At 36.0% G+C, this 23,181-nt stretch overlaps 1 protein-coding gene across 2 annotated transcripts in view; it reads left to right on the forward strand.

Annotated features, from left to right (window-relative positions):
• Positions 1–23,181, forward strand: part of LOC127414410 (cGMP-dependent protein kinase 1-like) — a 116,449-nt gene that overhangs the window by 88,814 nt on the left and 4,454 nt on the right. For both annotated transcript variants that reach the window (XM_051652419.1, XM_051652418.1), the window contains exons 8-12: positions 2,798–2,863; positions 4,137–4,211; positions 21,316–21,412; positions 21,868–22,007; positions 22,566–22,655. In XM_051652419.1, the coding sequence (XP_051508379.1) occupies positions 2,798–2,863; positions 4,137–4,211; positions 21,316–21,412; positions 21,868–22,007; positions 22,566–22,655 (468 nt within the window). The remainder of the gene's footprint in view (positions 1–2,797; positions 2,864–4,136; positions 4,212–21,315; positions 21,413–21,867; positions 22,008–22,565; positions 22,656–23,181) is intronic.

Consider the following 23,181-nt stretch of genomic DNA (forward strand, 5'->3'; position numbering starts at 1 on the left):
TATTAATCAGCCGGCAGACTGGCTATCCGCCTGTTACAGCAATCGTAAAGCCGCATTCATGATTCAAGTCAGGGCTTCATACAACGTCTCATTCTGCGTTTACGTGATAATTAAGAAATGATGTGCTTCTGTAGTATTTAAATTGCGCCAAAAAGAGGCTGCAAAGTACTTGATTTCTGTCACAAGTCCCTTCTGGGTTTGTTTGATACAACAAATAGCATTAAAAGGGTCCTTTCTCTATCACTTGATCACTGACACAGAATCGCTGTTGTGTGTGTTGTAGTGTGTGTGTCAGTGTAATGACCCCAAGCGGACACATCGCAAAGGTTCCACCCTACTCCAACCAGTGTTTAGAACTCACGTGGAGCTGAATAAAATGTGAAATCTGTAAATGCGTTAATCACGATTAAGAAAATTTAACGTGCTACAAGTTTTTTAATTAATCACATGTGTTAAAGCATTCATTTTGACAGAGTAAATGCTAAATAGCAAAAGACTAGATAAAAAAATAAAATATAGTCTACATTCTATTCCATTGTGTTCTATCCTATTCGTTTGTGTTCTGTTCTGTTGTAAGATTTTTTTTTCTGTTCTATTCTATTCAGTTATATATATATATATATATATATATATATATATATATATATATATATATATATATATATATATATATGTATATATATATATATATATATATATATATATTCTATTCTATTTAGGACTGCACTATAAATCTAATTACAAAACAAAACAATTTTATGGTCTTGAGCAAATTTTTAAATAGCATTGCAAGGCTTAATAAAATAAAATATTGCATTCTATTCTATTCTAATATATTATATTATATTCTAGTGTCTGTGGTAAGGGGACTGTTTACCCCCGATTACCCCGGTTGTGTTTCTAGGAAACAGTGATCCTGAGAGCATGTTGATACGCTCTGGTGTATCAGGTGTCCTGGTGCTGGCAGTCTTCTGCTGTGAGTGTAATTGTGTGATATATGGAGGTGAAAAACGGGCCACGGTTTTGAAGTTCAGAACATTTTACACGGTCCATATGATTCCTAACACAATTCTTCAGGGATCAATTAAAGCTCTCCTTTAAGAGCACATGTAATGCCCTTGTATAACTCAGAAAACTGTGTCTGCGTGTGTGTGTGAGTGTGTCATGATGCTCAGAGATCAATATTAACAGCGACCAGAACTTGATCAAAGAATCTCTTGATCCCAGGATTAAATTCATGTGTGAGTGTATGTGTACATAGAAGCATTTGACACTGATTGGATCATGAACAAATGTTTGGCAGTGATGTTGGTGTCAGTTTTTCATGTCGCATTTCCTCAAGCAGGTGGATGTGTTCCAATAAAGATGCACTAACCCACAATATTTAGTCAAAAATGAAAATTGTGGACTCTTACATGGAACAAAAAGAAGAAGTTTAGCAGACTGTCCGAGCTGCTCTTTTCCAACTGTGAAAGTCGAGCTCCAAAAATAACAAAAAAACCCTAAAAGTATCATAAAAGCAGTCCAAATGACTTGTATGCTATATTTCAAATCTTTTGAAGCTATATGATACCTTTGTGTGAGGAACATTATTTGCTGAAAATCTTCCCCTCCGCTGTTACATTTATTCTTGCATATATAAAAACATGATCATAATTGGTCACAAGATACTTACCATCTAATGGCATTTGACATTGATTTCATTGACGTCAAACCTGGCAGAACATGATTTGAGCACCATGTCTGAATACACACAGGTGTGAATGAGGTTTTATAGCCACAGTGGAGAGGAAGAATTTTAGCACTTGTAATACAGTGCACGAGTAATATGGAGTTTGACAGCCCCTGTCCTCATTCATTTTCATTGAATGCACAGTAGCTGCTTGGACATTCTGCAGACATCTCATTTTGTGTTCCACAGAAGAAAAAAAGTCATACTGTTTGGAACAACATGAGAGTGAGTTAATCCCCCTCTCCTCTCCTCTCCTCTCCTCTCCTCTCCTCTCCTCTCCTCTCGTCTCCTGTCCTGTCCTGTCCTCTTCTTCCTCTCCTCTCCTCTCCTGTCCTCTCCTCTCCTCTATTCAGTAGTATTGCATTAAGCAGCTGTGACCTTTGCAGCAGTGTTATTATGTATTTGTGTTGTGACAGCTTTAGAGCCGTTAGGTTGTAAAGAATTCTCACCTCTGCATATACAAGTGTGCCTCACTGGAAATGGATCCAACAGCGTGTGTGTGTTCATTGTGCGGCACTATTTGCGATTGGACTCAGGATCATACGGCATGTGCGTGCATGTGTGTTTTGTGTCCAGCCCTCTTTGCATTCAAACAGTCAGTGTGTGAGAGCTTTTCCTCTCAACAGAACATCCGATAGTGGGGCAGATGTCACAAAGTGATTGTTGCAGCATTTGTAGAGGTGTACTGTACTGTAGCAAGTGAACACCCACAGAGCATCATGAGGTCAGAGTGCCTTTCAGACTCTGATGACTGCGACTGGGGCGACAGTGAGGAAGAGGACAATCAGGAAATTCTGAGGCATGATTAGATATTTCTTCAATCTAAATCAGCCAATTATTTTTAGGCTTTAGGTTTACTATTAATTTCATTCTTTCATTCTTATTTACTGAAATTGCTAAATGGTGATTTGTGATTTTATTAATTTGTGAAAAATTTACATTTGTGAACATATTTGTTTGTCTGTTTGTCTGTCTGTCTGTCTATCTGTCTGTATGTCTGCATGTCTGTCTGTCTATCACACCATAATAAAAAAAATATCATGTATTATATCTGTTTTTGAACAGGGAGGATATCAGAACAGCTAACTTCATTGCAGCAGAGACTGTCACCTGCCTTGTGATTGACAGAGAGTGAGTATATGTCAGATTTATTCAGTGGTATGTGTTTCGGCATAAGTTTCTGTATATAAATATATGCCGCTTGAAACATTAAAAGTTTCATTGACATTCAAGCAGAAGTAATTCAGTCTAGGTTTTACGTTTCAATGAACGTTTTTGGATTTTACACTTGTCTTTCTATTTGTGTGTGTGTGAGGGACACAGAATCTGTAGGTTAGTCATAGAAGTCAATAAATCAACTCAACCTAAATAGCTAAGGAGTCACATGTGTAAATAAGCTGGAGAGAGTGAGACAGAGGGAAAGAGAGGCAGACATGTGCCCTCCATTAGGGGAAACTCTCATTCCAGTCTGTATGACTCTCATGACACCATAAGCCATCTGTGTGTTAGCTGAAGACAGTATATTACATTTTTCGAGAATTATTCCATTTTAAATAAAATTTCACTAAACTATATTACTGACTTTCTAAATTTAGCATGTCACATAAAGTGATAATTAAGAGTCCTAAAAGTTAGAGTGATAGATCTTCAACCTAAAGGTCCTGGATAGACAAATGGAAGTGAAAAAAAAAAAAAAAAACACCCTCTCATATTTACACCCTCTTGTCTCTTTTTCTTTCTTTCTTTTTTTTTGTTTTTTTTTTTGTTTTTTTTATGTTATAAAGAGACAATTTTTGTTAAGAATTTAAGAAAAAAAAATTGCCATACAAAGACTGAAACCAGGGGTTTAGTTCACGTTTAGCCCATGTTCGTGTACAGATTCTAAAATTGTTCCTAAATTTGGGTAATACTGTCATTTTGGTGTCAGTGACGTTGACGTGCCATTTTTGAATCTGGACGCAGATTTGGGCTACACGCAGGCTTTGGTGGAACTATAGTTGTATGGCAAGAGCTGTGTAACCATTCATTAAAAATGTCTACTTTTGTGTTGTGTTAAAAAATAACAGCATACAGGTTTGGAACAATATGAGAGTGAGTAAATGACATAATTTTCATTTTGGGGTAAAATATGAATTAAGTTCTTCATTTTATGACAGTTCAGTAAGAACATTGTCACATTGTCCACTTCTCCTCAACTTCAGGAATAAACAATATTTAGATTAGCCAACTATCAGACAGTTGGTCATAAACATGGTAGCGCAGTCATACAGATAGACAGACTTTTTCTTTTTTTGCTTCAAACCTCATAGAGAAGAGTCATGGGACATCAAATGGTGCCTTTGATAAACAAACCAATTTGTCACAAAATTTGTTTTAAAAATGCTGTTTTTGCCATTCTTTCCAGCTCATACAAACACTTGATTGGAGGTCTTGAAGACGTGTCTAACAAAGGCTGTGAAGACGCAGAGGCAAAGGCAGAGTAGGTTAAATCTTTTCTGAAAACCTTTTTAAAGTGTCATATAACCAGGGTGCGAAAAGTGTCATACAACGTATCCCCCCGATTTTCTTTTATCTCCGGATGGGATACGTTGAGCTGTTTCTAGTCAGACTGAATGCATTTACCATATCCAACAGTTGATGGTGCTATTAAGTAAAGCCCTATTTGGATGTAATTAGTTTTTCTGACAAATGTTTGACTGTAGATTAATTATTACTGCGGACGTCTGTAATGTATACTTTAGATGCGCACAGGAAAAGGGATGTCTGTAGAGATCCTAGAGATGGGTGCGTAAACTCACTGCATTTACACACTGACATCACATGTAAATAACCCATCAGAAAATGCGCAAAAGGTGGCCTGGTCAGGTGTTTTCAGCTTCATTTAGTTCCCATGCAAGAGGGATTATTATCATAATGCATAAAGCAATACCATTTCAAATAGCTAAAATAATAAAAGTCCCTTTAGGTAGATATTTAATTGTTCAATGGACTTTATTAACCAAAACACTGATTCTTTTTAATATCTATGGCCCTAATGATGATATCCCAAAATTTTACAGCAACCTCTTTCTAACTCTATCAACCCTTTCTGGATTCTATGTGATGGGAGGACTTTAATTGTATGCTGGATCCAACAAAAGACCATTCATCTGACCTAGATCAATCACATAAACAGACAAGAAAGCCCCTAAATTATTTTATAGATGACTTGAACCATGTAGAAGTATGGAGACAGTTACACCCTAAAGATATCCAGTATTCCTGTTTCTCCAGAACACATCAGTCTTACTCAAGGATAGATTACTTCTTTATATTAGCAATGCTAATGTCCAATATTGCTGACTGCTTTTATGAAGCTATAGTTATATCGGATCATGCTCCTATATTATTCACTTACAAGGACCCTAGTTTATTAGGTAACCCTCCAAAATGGAGACACCACTTAAAATGGTTTCTAGATGAAAAATTTAATAAACGCGTTACACAACAGATAGAAATGTATTTTGATATTAACACAACATAAACCTCAGCTATTATCTGATGGGAAGCATTTTAATAAAAATAAGTTTTTATTTGAGGTGCTATCATAAGTGTCACAAGCAGTAAATCAAAGAGTTTCAAAAAAGAAAATAATACACTTGATTCGAAAATTAATCTCATTGAAAAGAATTTATCATATAGAAACGATTAAGCCATCCATCAAGAACTGTTGAATCTCAGAACTAAATACAACGAGCTGTCTGCCAACAAAGCAGCAGCTAGTTTAATGAAGTTAAAGCACAATTACTATGACAAAGGTGAAAAAGCTGGAAAATTGTTAGCTTGGAGAATCAAACAAATACAATCTGAAAGAACAGTGAACTCTATTGAAGATAGTGATGGCAAAATAACAGTTGACCCAGTAAAGATAAATTATACTTTTAAACACTTTTTTTGAAACTTTATACAGCTCAAAATATATAGATATTACTGCACAAACGGCTTTTTTGGATGGTCTGAACATACCCACTATCTCTGAAGAGACAAAAACATCTCTGGATTTAGATATAACAGAAGAGGAAATTTCAGAGGCTATTGATAGTTTAAAGGCAGGTTGGACACTGGGCCGGATGGCCTTAATGTAGATGTCTACAAATAATTTAAAGAAAAACTAGTCCCTCCACTTTTTAACATGTTTAAAGAATCGTTTGCAAATGGTGTACTCCCAGTCTCTCTAAGAAGTGCTCTTATTACATTACTCCCTAAACCTAATAAAATTAATCCAAGTGCGAATCATTTTGACCAATTTCATTGCTTAACACAGACGTTAAAGTATTAAGCAAAATTTTGGCAAGGATGCTGGAGGCACTTCTACCAGAAATAATAGATAGAGACCAAAACGTATTTATTAAGGGCATACAGGGTTTCCAGAATGTTAGGACAGTACTTAATATATTACATCTAAAAAAGCGGGCTTTAGATACAGCCATCTTGTCCTTAGACGCTGAAAAGGCCTTTGACAGGGTGGAATGGCCTTATTTATTAGAGGTTCTTAAAAGATTTGGATTTGGAGAATCTTTTTGTAAATGGATTAATATCCTTTACACACATCCAACGGCTGAAGTGTTGACTAATTACATAGTTTCCAAGGCTTTTAATATTCAAAGAGGCAGAAGTCAAGGGTGTCCCCTTTCACCACTTCTTTTTGTTTTGGCTACTGAGCCATTTGCCATGACAGTAAGGTCTAATAATAATATAGAAGGTATCAGATTCGGCACCTTGGACCAACAAATTTCTCTGTATGCGGATGATGTTATATTATACTTGTCAGACTTGATGAAATCAATCCCCTCACTAATACAACTTATTTCACTTTTTGGTAACTTCTCTGCTGACAAAATAAACCATTCAAAATCACGTATCCTATTATTGAATAATGATGATAAACAAAAAACAGTTGTAACACACTTCAATGTTATAGATTCTTTTACTTACTTGGGAACTAAAATTAAAGCTAACATATATCATATATCTTTGTTAAACTATCAACCCCTTTTAGACACTATTTCTAAATCTATTGATAGATGGAAAAGTTTGCCCATTTCCCTGATAGGGTGTATAAATGTAATAGAAATTAATGTATTACCTAAAATATTATATTTATTTCAAAATATTCACCTATGCCCCCAAATCTTCAAAAGCGTCTCACTGATTTTATCTGAAATAGTAAAAGATTGCTTGTCCATTTGTCTCTATTATACTTGCTTTACAACAGGGGTGGTCTCCAACTTCCTAATTTACATTGGTATTACTGGGCTGCACAGTTACAAACTATTTTGTATTATTTCACCTCTGAATGTCATCCATCTTGGATGGAAATCGAATCTCTCCTTATCATGTCAAAACTATAATAAACTTTAATCTATACCTCTATTTGGCAGATACCAAAGCCCTTAAAAAAATGCAAAGATATGGTTTCCTTTAACCCTATTTTAATAAATGCAATTAATGTCTGGTGTGAAGTACACAAGTGTCTAGGTCAGCCGAATACCCTTTCATGCTTTACTCCAATATGGGGAAATGAAAAATTCAAGCCAGCTAGTTCAGATTTAGGATTTCAATTATGGCATGACAAAGGGCTGCAAAAAATCCAGGACGTTTACAAGGATAATGATCTAATGTCTTTTACAGAGATAACACAATTTGGTATTCCTAAAAAACATTTTTTTTTTTTATTATTATTATTTTTTATTTCTTCAATTTAGGAGCTAAACTCCAAAGAAAAGTCCCTTTTTCAGGACACTGTATTTTAAAGACAGTTTTGTAAAAATCCAAATAACGTTACAAATCTTTATTGTAATGGGTTTAAACAATGTTTTCCATGCTTGTTCAATGAACCATAAACAATTAATGAACATACACCTGTGGAACGGTCGTTAAGACACTAACAGCTTACAGATGGTAGGCAATTAAGGTCACAGTTATAAAAACTTAGGACACTAAAGAGACCTTTCTTCTGACTCCAAAACACCAAAAGAAAGATGCCCAGAGTCCCTGCTCATCTGCGTGAACGTGCCTTAGGCCTGCTGCATGGAGGCATGAGGACTGCAGATGTGGCCAGGGCAATAAATTGCAATGTCCGTACTGTGAGACGCCTAAGACAGCGCTACAGGGAGACAGGAAGGACAGCTGATCATCCTCGCAGTGGCAGACCACGTGTAACAACACCTGCACAGGATCGGTACATCCGAATATCACACCTGCGGGACAGGTACAGGATGGCAACAACAACTGCCCGAGTTACACCAGGAACACACAATCCCTCCATCAGTGCTCAGACTGTCCGCAATAGGCTGAGAGAGGCTGGACTGAGGGCTTGTAGTCCTGTTGTAAGGCAGGTCCTTACCAGACATCACCGGCAACAAGGTCGCCTATCGGCACAAACCCACCTTCGCTGGACTAGACAGGACTGGCAAAAAGTGCTCTTCACTGACAAGTCGCAGTTTTGTCTCATCAGGGGTGATGGTCAGACTCGCTTTTATCATCAAAGGAATGAGCGTTACACCAAGGCCTGTGCCCTGGAGCGGGATCGATTTGGAGGTGGAGGGTCCGTCATGGTCTGGGGCAGTGTGTCACAGCATCATCGGACTGAGCTTGTTGTCATTGCAGACAGTCCCAACGCTGTGCATTACAGGGAAGACATCCTCCTCCCTCATGTGGTACCCTTCCTGCAGGCTCATCCTGACATGACCCTCCAGCATGACAATGCCACCAACCATACTGCTCGTTCTGTGCATGATTACCTTCAAGACAGGAATGTCAGTGTTCTGCCATGGCCAGCGAAGAGCCCGGATTTCAAGGGCTCAGGGTGAGGGCTAGGGCCATTCCCACCAGAAATGTCCGGTTAACTTGCAAGTGCCTTGGTGGAAGAGTGGGGTAACATCTCACAGCAAGAACTGGCAAATCTGGTGCAGTTCATGAGGAGGAGATGCACTGCAGTACTTAATGCAGCTGGTGGCCACACCAGATACTGACTGTTACTTTTACCACTTTGTTCAGGGACACATTATTCCATTTCTGTTAGTCACATGTCTGTGAAACTTGTTCAGTTTATGTCTTAGTTGTTGAATCTTTTTGTTCATATAAATATTTACACATGTTAAGTTTGCTGAAAATAAAAGCAGTTGAAAGTGAGAGGATGTTTCTTTTTTTTTTTTTTTTTGCTGAGTTTATATATCTTCTTACCAAGGAACAAAGCTTGCAAAACCATTAGGTCACCACTAGAAGATTTATTATCAAAACCTTCTCAATCTAAAGGCTTACTATCTCAGTTTTATAATATGTTAGTTTCATATTCTAAAGAAACTTCTGAATCTAAATTGATCTCCTGGAGAGAAGACCTAAATGTAGATATCTCCTTCGGTACATGGGAGGGAATATGTATGGAAGCCCAGTCACAAACTATTAACACTCAGTTGAAGTTATTACAATTCAGTTGGATTATGAGAACGTACATTACTCCAGTTGGACTAAACAAAATCGACCCGAACATTCCAGATACCTGCAGTAAATGTTCTGTTGCTAAAGGTACACTTCTACACTGCATGTGGAGCTGTCCTAAGGCAGAGTTTTGGAAAGAGGTGGCTCAATTAATTTTTCAGATGGTTTCTGTAAACCTACCTATGAATCCAGAAATTTTTATTTTGGGAATCACTCCTGAGAATGTTGTCATGGGTGGCAACACTCGTAAACTTATTGACATAAGTATACTTGAAGCAAAAGGTCTGATAGCTCTGTTTTGGAAGAAAGTGGAAAGACCATCTGTTGTGCAGTGAATTAATAATATGTCTTTTTGTTTAGCAATGGAAAAGATAACGTATGTACTGAAAGATAAAAATTTACTTTTGAAAGAGTCAGGAAACCCTTTGTATCCCTTATTTCCCATTCAGAGTCAAGGTAGCATGAATCAATAATTGAATTAAAGGTCTGTCCCCCTTATTTTCTTTTCTTTTCTTGAAAACTATTCCTTTTTCTTGTCATGGCTTATTGAATTCTCTGTGTATACAACTTATATTATTGCTCTCCATACTTTACGGCTGTCTAAATTAACCTTTCTTAAACCACAACAAGAGATGTTAGGTTCTATGATCGTTCACAGTCACCACTTTCATTGCATCTTTTTTTCATACAATTTAAGTGAATGGTTACTGAGGCTGTACGCATCAGGACAGATTGGTGTTTACACCTCAGAAATCACATATAAACAAGTGAAATTATATTTGTCAATTAACATGTCGGTGAGATGGCCCATTCCTGTTTAAGTGGGTGGTTTTTGACCAGAATAAGCTGCAATGTGGATCAGACTTCATGCTGATTATCAAATGTCTGGCTATGTGAGACTATTTCATTATTATTTAAATTAGTATACTTTATTATGACAATTAAACCCATCCAAATGAAATGTGAGTTGTTGCAATAACAATTTACCTCAAAATATTTGTATCAATAGCATTCTATTTCAGAATTACTATGTATTAGTTAGTGCAGTCAAGTATTTCTCCTTACACAAGAGTGTGTACTAAAACTCTAAAGTAGGAAAGGCTGTGAGAGCATACAGACATGTTGCATAAGAGCAGACAGTTCATTATCACAAGAAACATGATGAGAGCTAGATGCAATCAGTGTGTGGCGATGAGAAAATAATACGCTCAGAGAAATGTGAAACCTTATCACACCAGAATTCATAGAGAGAATATCACACACACACACACACAAACAAACAAACACAGAAAGAAGGATTCTGGGACAGGATAGAAACTAATTTTCCTCTTTAAAAATCCCCTATGTCTTACATCTGACAAGAGATATTAACTTTTTTTACTCTTATCTGCTCATCTGTAATGTAAATTACGGCTGATAAATAATGAAAACCTGTCAGCGTGACTGTGTGACTGTCACAGATTAAAGCTTATTAAGAGAATTCTACAGCTGTCACCTCCTGCTCTGCATCCCCTGTGATCTAAACTACAAACCTGTCACTAATAAATGAATCTCCAGCTGCCACGCTGACAGATAGAAAACACTCTAATGAGACAAAATACACCCTTAACTAGATACAGTACCAAAAACTGTTTTCCAGGGTATGTTTGTAACTTTTGTCCGTAGTTATGTCTGGCCCCGCTGTTAAAGTTTTGTTTATTACCTTTCACTATATCTTTACAGTCAGTTGTAGATCAGTGTTGTTTCTGGGCCTGCTGATTTAATCTACTAATCTACTGTTTTTAGATTAGGTATGCATTGCAAAAAAATATTGTTTTAGTATTTTTGTTTTGGTGTCCAGTAAAAATAGGTAAACACCCTTAAAGGGGCATTCAGTAGTTATCTAGCTAGCATTAGCATTGCTCTTCTTCGTGCACTTTAAGTATCAACACAACAGTGGAGTTAGAAGTCAGAATTCAAGCGAACAGACTTCTACAGTTAAGGACAGATTATTATTGTCCCTCATATCAATAATCTTTGGAGACTGTCTATATTTCACATTATTTCTAAAGACAGTTATAATCTTTATTAGAGAACTGCTTAGCGTAAAATAAACCTCAATTATCTAACGATGTCATGGTAAAGGAAAGATTAGAATTGTTTTTGATGATCAAATTTAGCATGTTCATTAATATTGTATTTGAAGAATTCGTTTTGTTTCCAAGCAAACCAAAGTCATGGTTTACGCAAAATCCACAACAATCGCTGTGCCAAGCTACTAAACGAATGAAGATGTACGCCATTTCATAGAGGTGGAGGTAGGGTGGGCCCCTCTTACTATAGCTGTGATAACAAAGAAAATACATTTACATGTGGCTTTCCGGTTGCGTTTGTAAACTGCTGAAAACTGTCCATCACTAACACGTTGACTACACATATAATTTTAAAAAGTTCAAGGGAAACTTGTAGTTTTCTGTAAATTCCACTGATACTATTTTAGAGAGTGGTCTAAACAATTAATAATTCCTTATCTGTCCAACAAAGAAGCAGCAACATCGGCATCACTACTCAGGTTTTTCTCCGTCATCAAATCTTTCCACCTTGTGTATGCCATACCGAGGTTTACTCTAGTTTTTTGCCTTTGCCGGTCTTTCTGTCTTCTTGCTTCTGACCTTTTTCGCTTCTTCGGTAGTGCAGCTACTGAACCTCCTGTTGTCTCTGCTTCTAAAGCATGATAATAAGTATGTTCCATTATGTTCTTTTCGCTCTTTGCGTCACCAAACCATACTGCGCTAAGCATAGACAAGTGTATCTACATAGGCGGCTGCCAATGAGCGCGAGGATTTTCTTCTTGGACGTTTACTGAAATACAGCGGGTTATGAGATTTCAACATGGCGTAACACATTGAAGGGGGGGACCCACACCATGTATAATAAAAACACTTTTTTATACAAAACTATTATGAGTACAGTCTTCATCTCATGTGAGTGTACACCATTCAGATCACTATTCACAAAAACACAATTCATTTGTTAATGTACATTTAAAACAAATTTAGTGAGGTATATTTAAAACACCTAAAACTAAAAAAGGAAAAACTATTTGCCAACGAAGAGAAACAAATTTTGAAATAAATATATTTTTCTTACTCCATTCACATATTTTTCTTATTTTAAGCAAAACCTCACTAGATTTTATCTGAAAACAAGACAATATTTTATGTAATTTTTCTCAAGTAAATTTTTCTTGTTTTAAGGGGGTTTAAATATCGTAACTTGAAAACGACAAATTTAATGAAGAAAAAGATTTTTTATTTATTTTATTTATTTATATTTTGCAGTGAGTAGTCTGGATGAGTGTCTTGATTTGGGAAAAGCAGTTTTATGTCTATTGAAGAAATATTTTGGGTTCAATTTAAGTGAAGGTCTCTCGACAGTATCTGTGGCTTCTGTGTCGATTGCCATATACAGTATACTGTGTGTGTGTGTGTGTGTGTGTGTGTATATATATATATATATATATATATATATATATATATATATATATATATATATATACACAGTATTCTGTTAAGCTGAACTTAAAAATGCATAAAGTGTGTTACAAGTTTCTGTAAAAGCTGTGGTGAAAGTTTCCTCCAGGTTTCAGCCACCAAAGCTTTCAGGTTATCCACACTAGAACATAGACAATCTGACATTTTGTTCTCTATTGCATCCCATAGGTGCTCTATAGGGTTTAGGTCAGGGCTCTGGGAGGGCCATTCTAGGACTGTAATTTTATTTTTATTTTATTTTTTCAAAGTATTCTTTCAATAGACGGCTGGTATGCTTTGGGTCGTTATCCTGTTGAAAGAGCCACTTCTGTGTCTTAATTTCTTCACTGATTTCGGCAAGTTTGCATCCAGAATTTCTCTTTACACTTCAGGGTTCATGATTTCATCATTGACCTCAAGCTCACTGACACCAGTGTAGGAGAAACAGCCCCAGACTCTGACGTTTCCACCTCTGTGCTTTACAGTACCCTTAGTGCAGTGTGGCTGGAATTCTTCCCCCGCCTTCACACAAAATACTCTGCCATCAGATCCATGCAGGTTCAATTTGGACTCGTCTGATAATAAGACAGTTCTCTAAAAGCTTCTGTCTTTCTGTGCATGTTATTTTCCCAGTTTTATCCTGGCTTTCTTATTCTTTAAGCTAATGAATGGTTTTCGCCGCATTACTCTCCCTGTGTACCCATACTCTTTGATACTGTTTTGATTTTATTCACAATTATACTGCCCAAACTGCTGGTTGCATTTCTGTGTCTGCTTGTGCACTTTCTGTTCACATTAAGTCCTTCATCCTTTAACTTTTTTGCAATATACCCAATTGTGGAGGATGGAAGATTTAGTTTTTTGCTTACCTGGCCAGAGCACCTATGAAAACAATGTCGTTGATGTTCTAGTGTGGATGAACTGAAAGCTTTGGTGGTTGAAACCTGGAAGAAACTTTCACTACAGGTTTTACAGAAATTTGCTGATTCTATGCCCAGACATTGTCAAGAAGATCTGCAAATGAAAGGATTGCAATCTAACACTAAAATACTTGAACTTGTAATCTTTAATGAAGCCATTATCAAGTGTCCAAATCATTTTTTGTCTTAATTTTAAACCATATATCTGTTGTTTGATCATTTAAAACATAATAAGCTTCTTTTTGTGAAATGTTTTGCTTGAAAAGTGTGCCTATGTTATCTTCCTTTACAATAAATGCAAATTGGTTTGAGGTTTTGTTCTCAAATGCAAAGGAATTCATGCATTTTTAAGTTCAGCTTAAGCGTCCAAATACTTTTTGGGGCCACTGTATATTGTGGCACAAATAAAAAAACAAATCTGTATGTTTGTGTCCCCAAAACAGTAGGAATTAGGTAGGGATGTGCCCGAAGCCGAAACCTTATTCAAAAAGGCACGAATAATGACTTCAAAACGAATAACGAATTCATCCAAATAATACAAAAAATATTAGGAAGACTGATCATCCAAGGAGCACAGGTATTACGCGATATTTTAAATTAACATAACCAAAATTACAAAGTGATGATGAGTCTGTGAAGCCAGTATTACTACAGTGTAAACCGTATGAATGGAAATGCACACGGTGTGATTTCAAGTTCATCGGATGGTCTCTGTTTCGACTCCGTTTCTGTCTCCGTTAATTGTGCACATCTCAGAAGTCTAATCTTGTCAAGAGTAACATTAACTAAGAGACAATATCATAAACATTTTACACTTCTTAAAATGCCTGTTAACACATTAACACCAACTGTTGCACACAATTCACACAAAAGGATTCATAAACCAACCTGAGCACGATGTTGAGTTCCTGACCAGAGAAGTGATGATTTTATAGCAGAGCTCATCTGTCCGTCTCTTAAAGCTGACCACATTTATATCCACCTCACCCGTTAAGGTAACTGCATGGTTTAGCCTTTATTCCCAAACGGTTTAAATGCTCCATAGATGTTTAATTAAAAATTAATTAAAAAAATTAAAAATAATTAATAATTAAATTAATTAAATTAATTAATTAATTAATTAAAGTAAATACTTGTAAATCTATTCAGAACATTCCTGCACATGCATGGAGGATTGCAGAGAAAACAAAACATGCACATTTTCCCCCACTTTTCCCTTCTAGAAATTTATAGAGGCTCACTCTTGCTATTTATTCCACTGCATTTAGCTTATTCTGCACATTTAATTTAACTAAATAATTATGCCCTCCACACTATGTTAAAATATATGCACACAAAATAAGCCTCAAGTGTAGCCTATCATAAAACTTTCTGATATAAATTGATGGTGCTTTTACCTGTTTGTAGGCTTAATAATTGTTTTCTTATTTATTTTAATATTTGTATTTGTATTTAATATTCACTGCAAAATGTGTGCTAGACATTTCACAATTGCTTGACACCTCGTGCCTCCAGAATAACATTGTTATACTTGCACACTGCACATAAACTTAAACATATACTTGCACATTGCAGACGTAAACCAAAATTCTTTTTCAGCAGATATTAGTCAAAAATACCAGGAGAAACCAAAGCTAAAAGCACATTCCACAGTTAATGTAGCCTAAATATCCAGCTTCATCTGGCGAGAAAAAATAAAGAATATATCAATAATATAATTAAATAATATTAATACTAATAATTAAATAGGCCTATCCGATGCATATTTTATATGCAGATAATGTAAGAGAGTTACATTTAAAAATTAGTTTTGAGACACTTCCTGTTTAAGCCACGCCCACATCCGGTTCTATCCAAATACAGAGACAGATACAGATAATTTTGTCATAGTAACAGATACAAATACAGGCTCGTTTGAAAGGATGCGTCCTCCGGAGGTCGCATTTGTTGGCCGCATACGTCATCGAGGCTGTCTCGTTTCATAAAACTGAGTAGGACACTTCGAATGCAGCCTTCGAATGCGACCTTCTATCACGGGAATTTGGAGAATGCATGAGGTGTATCCTTCGTGGGCACTCACAACCCACAATTCTTTGCTTCAACAGAAATGTCTAAAATGTATAATTATGTATAATTATATTAATATATAATTAAAATAAAGTATTAGACTAAAAGTACACCTGTAAAATCTGTTTTCTTTTCTCTTTACATCATTATAACTCTCCTAAAATGTACCTCATACATTCCCTTCCAGAGGGACTTTGTTCCCTTCTCACTCAAAGCGCTTGTGCTTGTTAAAGAGTGGAGTGCTGTCATAGCAACCATGTTATGTTCCGTTTCCGTTTGTCCTACGAAGGCCATCTCGTTTAAACGAGGCTTGTTTAAAGGAGGATACTCTGCCGGTATACTGCAGCCTTCAAAGGACGCATCCTATCTAGCATGCAGCCTTCGAAACGAGACACAGCCAGAGATAATGGCTTCGATGCACACCCCTAGAATCAGGACACACTTGAGGTCAAGTCCACAGTTTGCAATTTTATTAAGGCAATTTGCAAGGGACAAACATAACCAAAAAAGAAAAAGCTTCAACAAAGGTCCCAGCAGGTTGAAACAACAACAAAAATCTCAGAGTCCAAACACAACTTGGGGGAATTTGGGCAGACTTGCAGTACTTACAGCTGGTTTTCCCTTACTCAGAGTGAAGTTAATGAGAAATTCGCTACAGGTGTGTACTCTTCTGGAGGCCTGGATATTGGCGCTATCTGGTGGCCACATAATACCCATCCACCACCAGGTCCCTCCAACTGTCACAATATATAAACACAAAATGTATAGAATTATTGTTAATATTATTATTACTATATAATTTAGACTCATTCTTCAATTCAACAGAGTTTTAAAACATGCCTTTACTCTTATTTAATGAAAAGTCAGTGTGTGTGACAAGTTTGTTTCTATGCATCACAATAGCATTTAGATAAATATAGCTCCATATTGCCACCTTGTGGTCAATCAGATTAAATCTTCAGTTGAGAGCGAGTGTTGGCAGAGTCTTTTTTATTCATAATGAATTAAAGGAACTTTGAGCCTGAAGCAGCATCACACACAGTGGTGGCATTTCACAAAAACTTAGGGTATGGCAACCAAACACCAACCCAAAATTTCACTTCACAGGTGCTTCTTAAGAGTCACTATCCCTGTGTGAATGCTGAAATGTGACCGTGTAGTCTCTCGTCATTGTAATTTTTTTTATAGCTTGCCGCATAACTTTATAAATTATACATGTAATTTATCAGGCTGGGAAAGGTTTAAAATAATTCTCTTCAACAAACTAACTACACATATTTTTGTTATTATTACTGTTTGATCAGTACATTACGATCTATTATTTTTACACAATCAATGCTTTGTTCATTTCAGTGTTTCATTTACACAAATATGTTTACCGTGTTGTCAGTGGGCCTATTGCAAGTGCACAATATCAATTCCCTCTGAATTTAATTTGTAATTCAATCATGTGGCCACTTTGGTCCTGCACACAAATATGTGTCAGTAATTAATTGATTTATGCTATTTAATTATTTTATCAAACATTCTTTTTTTTTTTTCATTGATCTTTTTTATGCCTTAATTTTAAAATATATATTATTATATAGTAGATAAAAAATATGCTTATGTAGGTTAATTGATATAAGTAGGCCTTTATAATTAGGCTATATTCTATTAAAATATAAATTTAAAAAAATAATAATTATCATGGTCACATTGTATACGTCTGCATAAAGTGCATAAATGTGTAAGACATTAACTGTATTAAATTGTATGAGGTGTAGTTTTGTGATTGTCTTATAGCTGTCTGCATAATTCAGATATGTCCTTACACCAGAACACTAGATCTACGACCATTTTCATGTACTTAAATTACGATGCCTTTTGGAAAAAGCCCAAAATTGTAAGATGATTTGTACGGTCATTTCTACGATATAATTGGGCTTATAATGCTCTGGGGAAACGAGGCCGACACAGACTGAAGTGACGAGCAAACTGCATCTTAATGAGGCATATTTTTTGCCGGTTTTATCTGCATGTTAGGGTATGGCAACTGCCATACACAAATGCTGCCCCTGGTCACACACATGCTCAATCAGCAGTGGCTTGAGAGTTTGTTGTATTTATTCAAAGCAGTTTTAAAACTGAGTATTTTGTTGATTCCTGGGGCATCAATTGTCCAACAAAACAGTAAACAGTGTTAAGCATGCTGATTAAAAAAACAAAAAAAACAAAAAACACCTGTGAACAAGTGACATCATAGTACATTTCAGATTTCAGACAGCCGTGACTGTCAAATACACCAACAATGTATTCCTTTATGGGATCTTTAGTCTTAATTATGTTTGGGTTGATTGGCTTTATACGTGTAATTGAATACAGATTCAGACATTTTCACACTCATATATAATGAGCTGTTCTTTTTGTAAGAGACATAGTTATCAGATCAGTCCATTTATATGACCTTAACCCTTATCCACATCAGCATCTGAACAAAACCTGTTTCATAAATTCATTTGATGATCAGAAACATGAGATGATCTCTTTGTTATTTTATTTTGATTTGATTTTAAAGATTAATACGAAAAAAAAAACTGAAATATTAGGAAAAAAGATACAAAAAAATCGTTCTCTTTTTATGCGTTTCTTTCTTCTGCTGTAGCTTCTGTACTAGCTACTCTTGGAACTTGGCAGTGTGATACTGCAGATATTGTTGGGTGTGTTTGAAGTGCTAAATATGGTTCAGTACACTGTTCTGTTATGGTCAATTGTTACAATTGCATTCACATCCAAAGTGACTACTTGTTTCAAAATTCAGAGGGCCTGGGTAGCTCAGCAAGTAAAGACGCTGACTACCACCCCTAGAGTCGCGAGTTTGAATCCAGGGCGTGCTGAGTGACTCCAGCCAGGTCTCCTAAGCAACCAAATTGGTCTGGTTGCTAGGGAGGGTAGAGTCACATGGGGTAACCTCTTCGTGGTCGCTATAATGTGGTTCTCGCTCTCGGTGGGGCGTGTGGTGAGTTGTGTGTGGATGCCACGGAGAATAGTGTGAAGCCTCCACATGCGCTACGTCTCCACGGTAACGCGCTCAACAAGCCACGTGATAAGATGCGCAGATTGACGGTCTCAGAAGCGGAGGCAACTGAGATTGAGGCAAGTCACTATGCCACCACGAGGACTTAGAGCGCATTGGGAATTGGGCATTCCAAATTGGGGAGAAAAGGGGAGGGAAAAAAAAAGAGAGAGACCCTAATTTTGAAAAGAGCCTAACTTTCACATTGTGTGTAAATATGTTTAAGGTGGATTTTGGCTTCGCTAAGGAGATCGGCAAAATACATTTTGAAATTCAGTTGTGTGCTGTATGAACAGAAGTCAACATCTACATAAGCTTATACGTATAGTGTACATACCCCTAAATAGCATGGAGGTTATTTATTTTTGCTCTGTATCTGCAGAACATGCCAGCGTTCAACAGCCTGGATCCACATCTCTGACCCAGAAAAGATTTTCCCCTCTATCAGCCAGCCTAATCATGATTATGTGAAAGGGACTGATTAATAACTGAATTACGCTTTGTGTTTGCATGCTGGTTTTTAGGACCCTTGGAAGTGTGCATGGAAAATCATAACCTCGGTGTGACACTGTAAAGCAATTTTTGCCAAGCCAAACACAAGTTCAATCATGTCTGTGTTCACGAGATGAACTCGCTCAAGTTAGTTATTTTAAGGGGATTAGATTGCCCAGACCTGCGTCATGGGCCCTTTTAAGGGCTCTGACTGAATAAAAATACAGTTTGTAAATAGACATCAAGCAGAGTTTTATTTAGAATGTGTAACAGAACCGCTACTTCATCCTGACCTCTCTTGAACCTGCTTTAGTATGATGCAATGGAAATGTCAGTGGCGAACAAAATCAAAACACCTTTGTAAGATTATGACGAGAACTCCTCCTTGATCTTTATAGTGAATCATTTGTCACTGAGCTAAAAGAACTGACTTTCAAGCTCATATACTAAAGCCAAGGGCCACATCCAGCCCTTCAGCTTTTATTTTGTTGTCCCCCACAACATGCCTATTAATGAGTGTGTAATGCAATAACGTCTAATACAGTATCATTCTAACCGACAACGTGAATGTTAACTATCGCAAGAGCTCAACAGTCAAACCAGCGTGATATTTTACACATTAATTGATGGCGACAAAGACAAGGAAAGTGGGTGTGGATGTGGCGTCAGGTTTTAGTCGTGGAAAGATGCTCAATCGCTTAAAGGGATAGTTCACACAAAAATGAAAATTCTCTCATCATTGATTCACCCTCATGCCATCCCAGATGTGAATGACTTTCTTTCTTCTCCAGAACACAAACAAAGGTTTTTAGAAGAATATCTCAGCTTTTTAGGTCCTTTCAATGTAAGTGAATGGTGATCAGACATTTCTAGCTCCAAAAATAACATAAAGGAAACATAAAAGTAATCTATATGACTCCAGTGGTTAAATCTTCAGAAGTGATATGATAGGTGTGGGTGAGAAACAGAACAATATTTAAGTCCTTTTTTAATCTAAATCTCCACTTTCACTTTCAACTTTATCATGAAAATAATTTCACATACTTTATAAAGTTCCTTGTTTCAGGTTATTTTTCAGCCACCCCTTACCATTCAAAGACATACACTTGTTTAAATCCATACTGGTATTCACAGAGAATAAATAACTGCGGCCCTTTGCATCTGTTGCTGTTTGAATGTGACACTTTTGGCTTCTAAGGTTAATTATCTCTGTTTAATGGTGTAAAAGCTTTATGACCTAAAATGCACTTGGTGACTATAGTGGATAAAAAAAAATAAAAAAAAGTTCTTAGGATAAATTATAAGAAGTTTGTAAGAATGTGCAAGTGCAGTTCTTGAAAAATTAATTAGAAATGTTCTAATATTTTCTTAAGAACGTCTTATTTTATTTTTTTCCTTAAGAGTAAAATGACAGGCTTTGACATTGTCTGATTATAGCCTGCGTATGAGGTTACCTTGTCTAATACAACAAATTCAATACATCAACACTGGTAAATCTTAATGATAGAATCGATTTTTATCGATTAACTATTATCTACTAACCATTGCACCTTGCAATATATTTTTTATTTTTTTTATTTTATTTTATTTATTTTTTTGTAAAGTGCATGAGATGTGTTAGTTTAATGACATTCACCATCATAGGAGAATTTACTTGCTCTTAACCATTTGACAACTTTTAATTTGGCATGGAGGTAAGAAAGAGAGAAAAAAGAGGTTTTACTGTGAGTAAATTACTACAAGGAAAAAAGTTCTCCTTGGGAAGCTTGATAATTATATCACATCAGAAAGTAAGAGGCAGGCATGGTAAAGGGTGGTGGAGGACAGTCTCAGCTTTCTAATAATATAATTGTTATGTTTCTAATCAGCCCATTGCAACTTCCAACATGATAGAATGTGTCACATTTGAAACAACCCAGTAAATTCATTAAACATCTTACCTTTTGGGATTCAAGACAACTGTAAAGTTATCCTATCTTCAAGATGTTATTTACAATGATTTTAAGAAATCTTCCATTCCATTCAGTCTTCACTTATTGTTCTGCTTATGAAATGCAGGTACGAAGCAGAGAATGCCTTTTTCTCAAACCTAAACCTGTCTGACTTCAACATCATTGACACTCTTGGAGTTGGAGGATTTGGACGTGTTGAACTGGTAAATGCAAAAATATATAAAATATATAATAATATATCTATAATATAATTGTTAAATAAGTGTATTTATGTTGTTTTCTAAAGTATTATGTCAGCATAGATTAAGTCAGCTAGTATGTATTTATTTATTTGATCCTATTGTGTTAACAATAAAAGAAAGATATTATAGTCATACTCATGCAGGAATTATTACCTAATAAGCAGGCCCACACAGAACTCTGCAGAAAAGCTTTGCGTTTTTGTTAAATATTCTGGTATATGCTTTCATCTTCCAACAAGAGTGTAATACTCTCAGATCTGTTTAAAAAAGTTTTTTAAATCCATTCCACAAATAACACAAAAGTTGAAAAATGTGTGCTGATTCCATGTGGGTTTGCTTATTACTTTATTATTATTATTATTATTTTGCAAAGCTAATGACTTACATGATATATCCTTCTCTTCTTTTGTTCTCAGGTGCAGCTTAAGAGTGATGAGCTGAAGACGTTTGCGATGAAGATCCTGAAGAAGTGTCACATTGTGGACACGAGACAACAGGAGCACATTCGCTCTGAAAAACTCATCATGCAGGAGGCACACTCAGATTTTATTGTCAGGTACTTCCAGCTTCGGGCATCTAGTACATTAAACTTCATCCATTCTGACAACTGATGCCCTGTTTATGACTTAAGTCATTAACATAAAGTGTGGTGTACTGTGGGTAGTTTTTGCAGTGACATCAGGTATGTGACAATACAGTACTTTACTTTTGCCCTTGAATGTGTAAAATGGCATTTCATTTACTAACGATAGCTGCTGTAATAGTAAGAATAGATGCCAACAAGTCTTGACTGAACACTAGTGTCTGATCTAAGTATTTATCCACTGACCTACTTTACTCTGTCCCTAGCAGACAAAATACATGCAAGTCATATGCAAGTTCATTTAAGCACTGGAGCTGATTGAAAAGAACTGTGAAACTTCCGAGAAATTATGTCGCAAAAAGCCATTCAGTGTGCTTTTAAAATTGTTGTTTATATTATTTCAGAAATTTAGTCAAGTTATTAATAAAGTGTTAACATTCTAGTTTTGTTGTGGAAATGAGCAAACGCTCCACTATATCAGGGTTCAAAATGTCTTGTGTTTCTGACTGCATGCTTTTTGTTCTTTTATAGACTCTACAGGACATTTAAGGATAGTAAATACCTCTACATGCTGATGGAAGCGTGTCTGGGTGGAGAATTGTGGACAATTCTCAGAGATAAGTGAGAGCTGCCTTCATTCACTCATTATCAATATGTTTTCTCTTTTGGTTGCTGTTTGTATTTGTCAACATTAGTAAATGCATTAGTTATCATAAACTAACAATGAACAATACATTTTTTAGTTTATAAAAATACAATTGTTTATTGTGAGTTCATAATGCATTAACGTGTTAACACCTGTTAACGTGTACAACTTTTATTTTAAACGATGTATTAGTAAATGTTAAAATTAACATTAACAAATGCTGTAAAAGTATTGTTCATTGTCAGTTCATGTTAACTAATGTAGTGAACTAACGTTAAAGGGATAGTTTACCCCAAAATGAAAATTCTCTCATCATTTACTCACCCTCATGCCATCCCAGATGTGTATGACTTTCTTTCTTCTTTTCTTTCTAAAAACATACATTTTTAGAAGAATATTTCAACTCTGTAGGTCCATACAATGCAAGTGAAGGGGTGACAATTTTTTTACGCTCCAAAAAGCAAATAAAGTCATCATAAAAGTAATCCATACAACTCCAGT

Source organism: Myxocyprinus asiaticus, chromosome 23 (genome assembly GCF_019703515.2).
Source record: "Myxocyprinus asiaticus isolate MX2 ecotype Aquarium Trade chromosome 23, UBuf_Myxa_2, whole genome shotgun sequence".
Classification (NCBI taxonomy): domain Eukaryota; kingdom Metazoa; phylum Chordata; class Actinopteri; order Cypriniformes; family Catostomidae; genus Myxocyprinus; species Myxocyprinus asiaticus.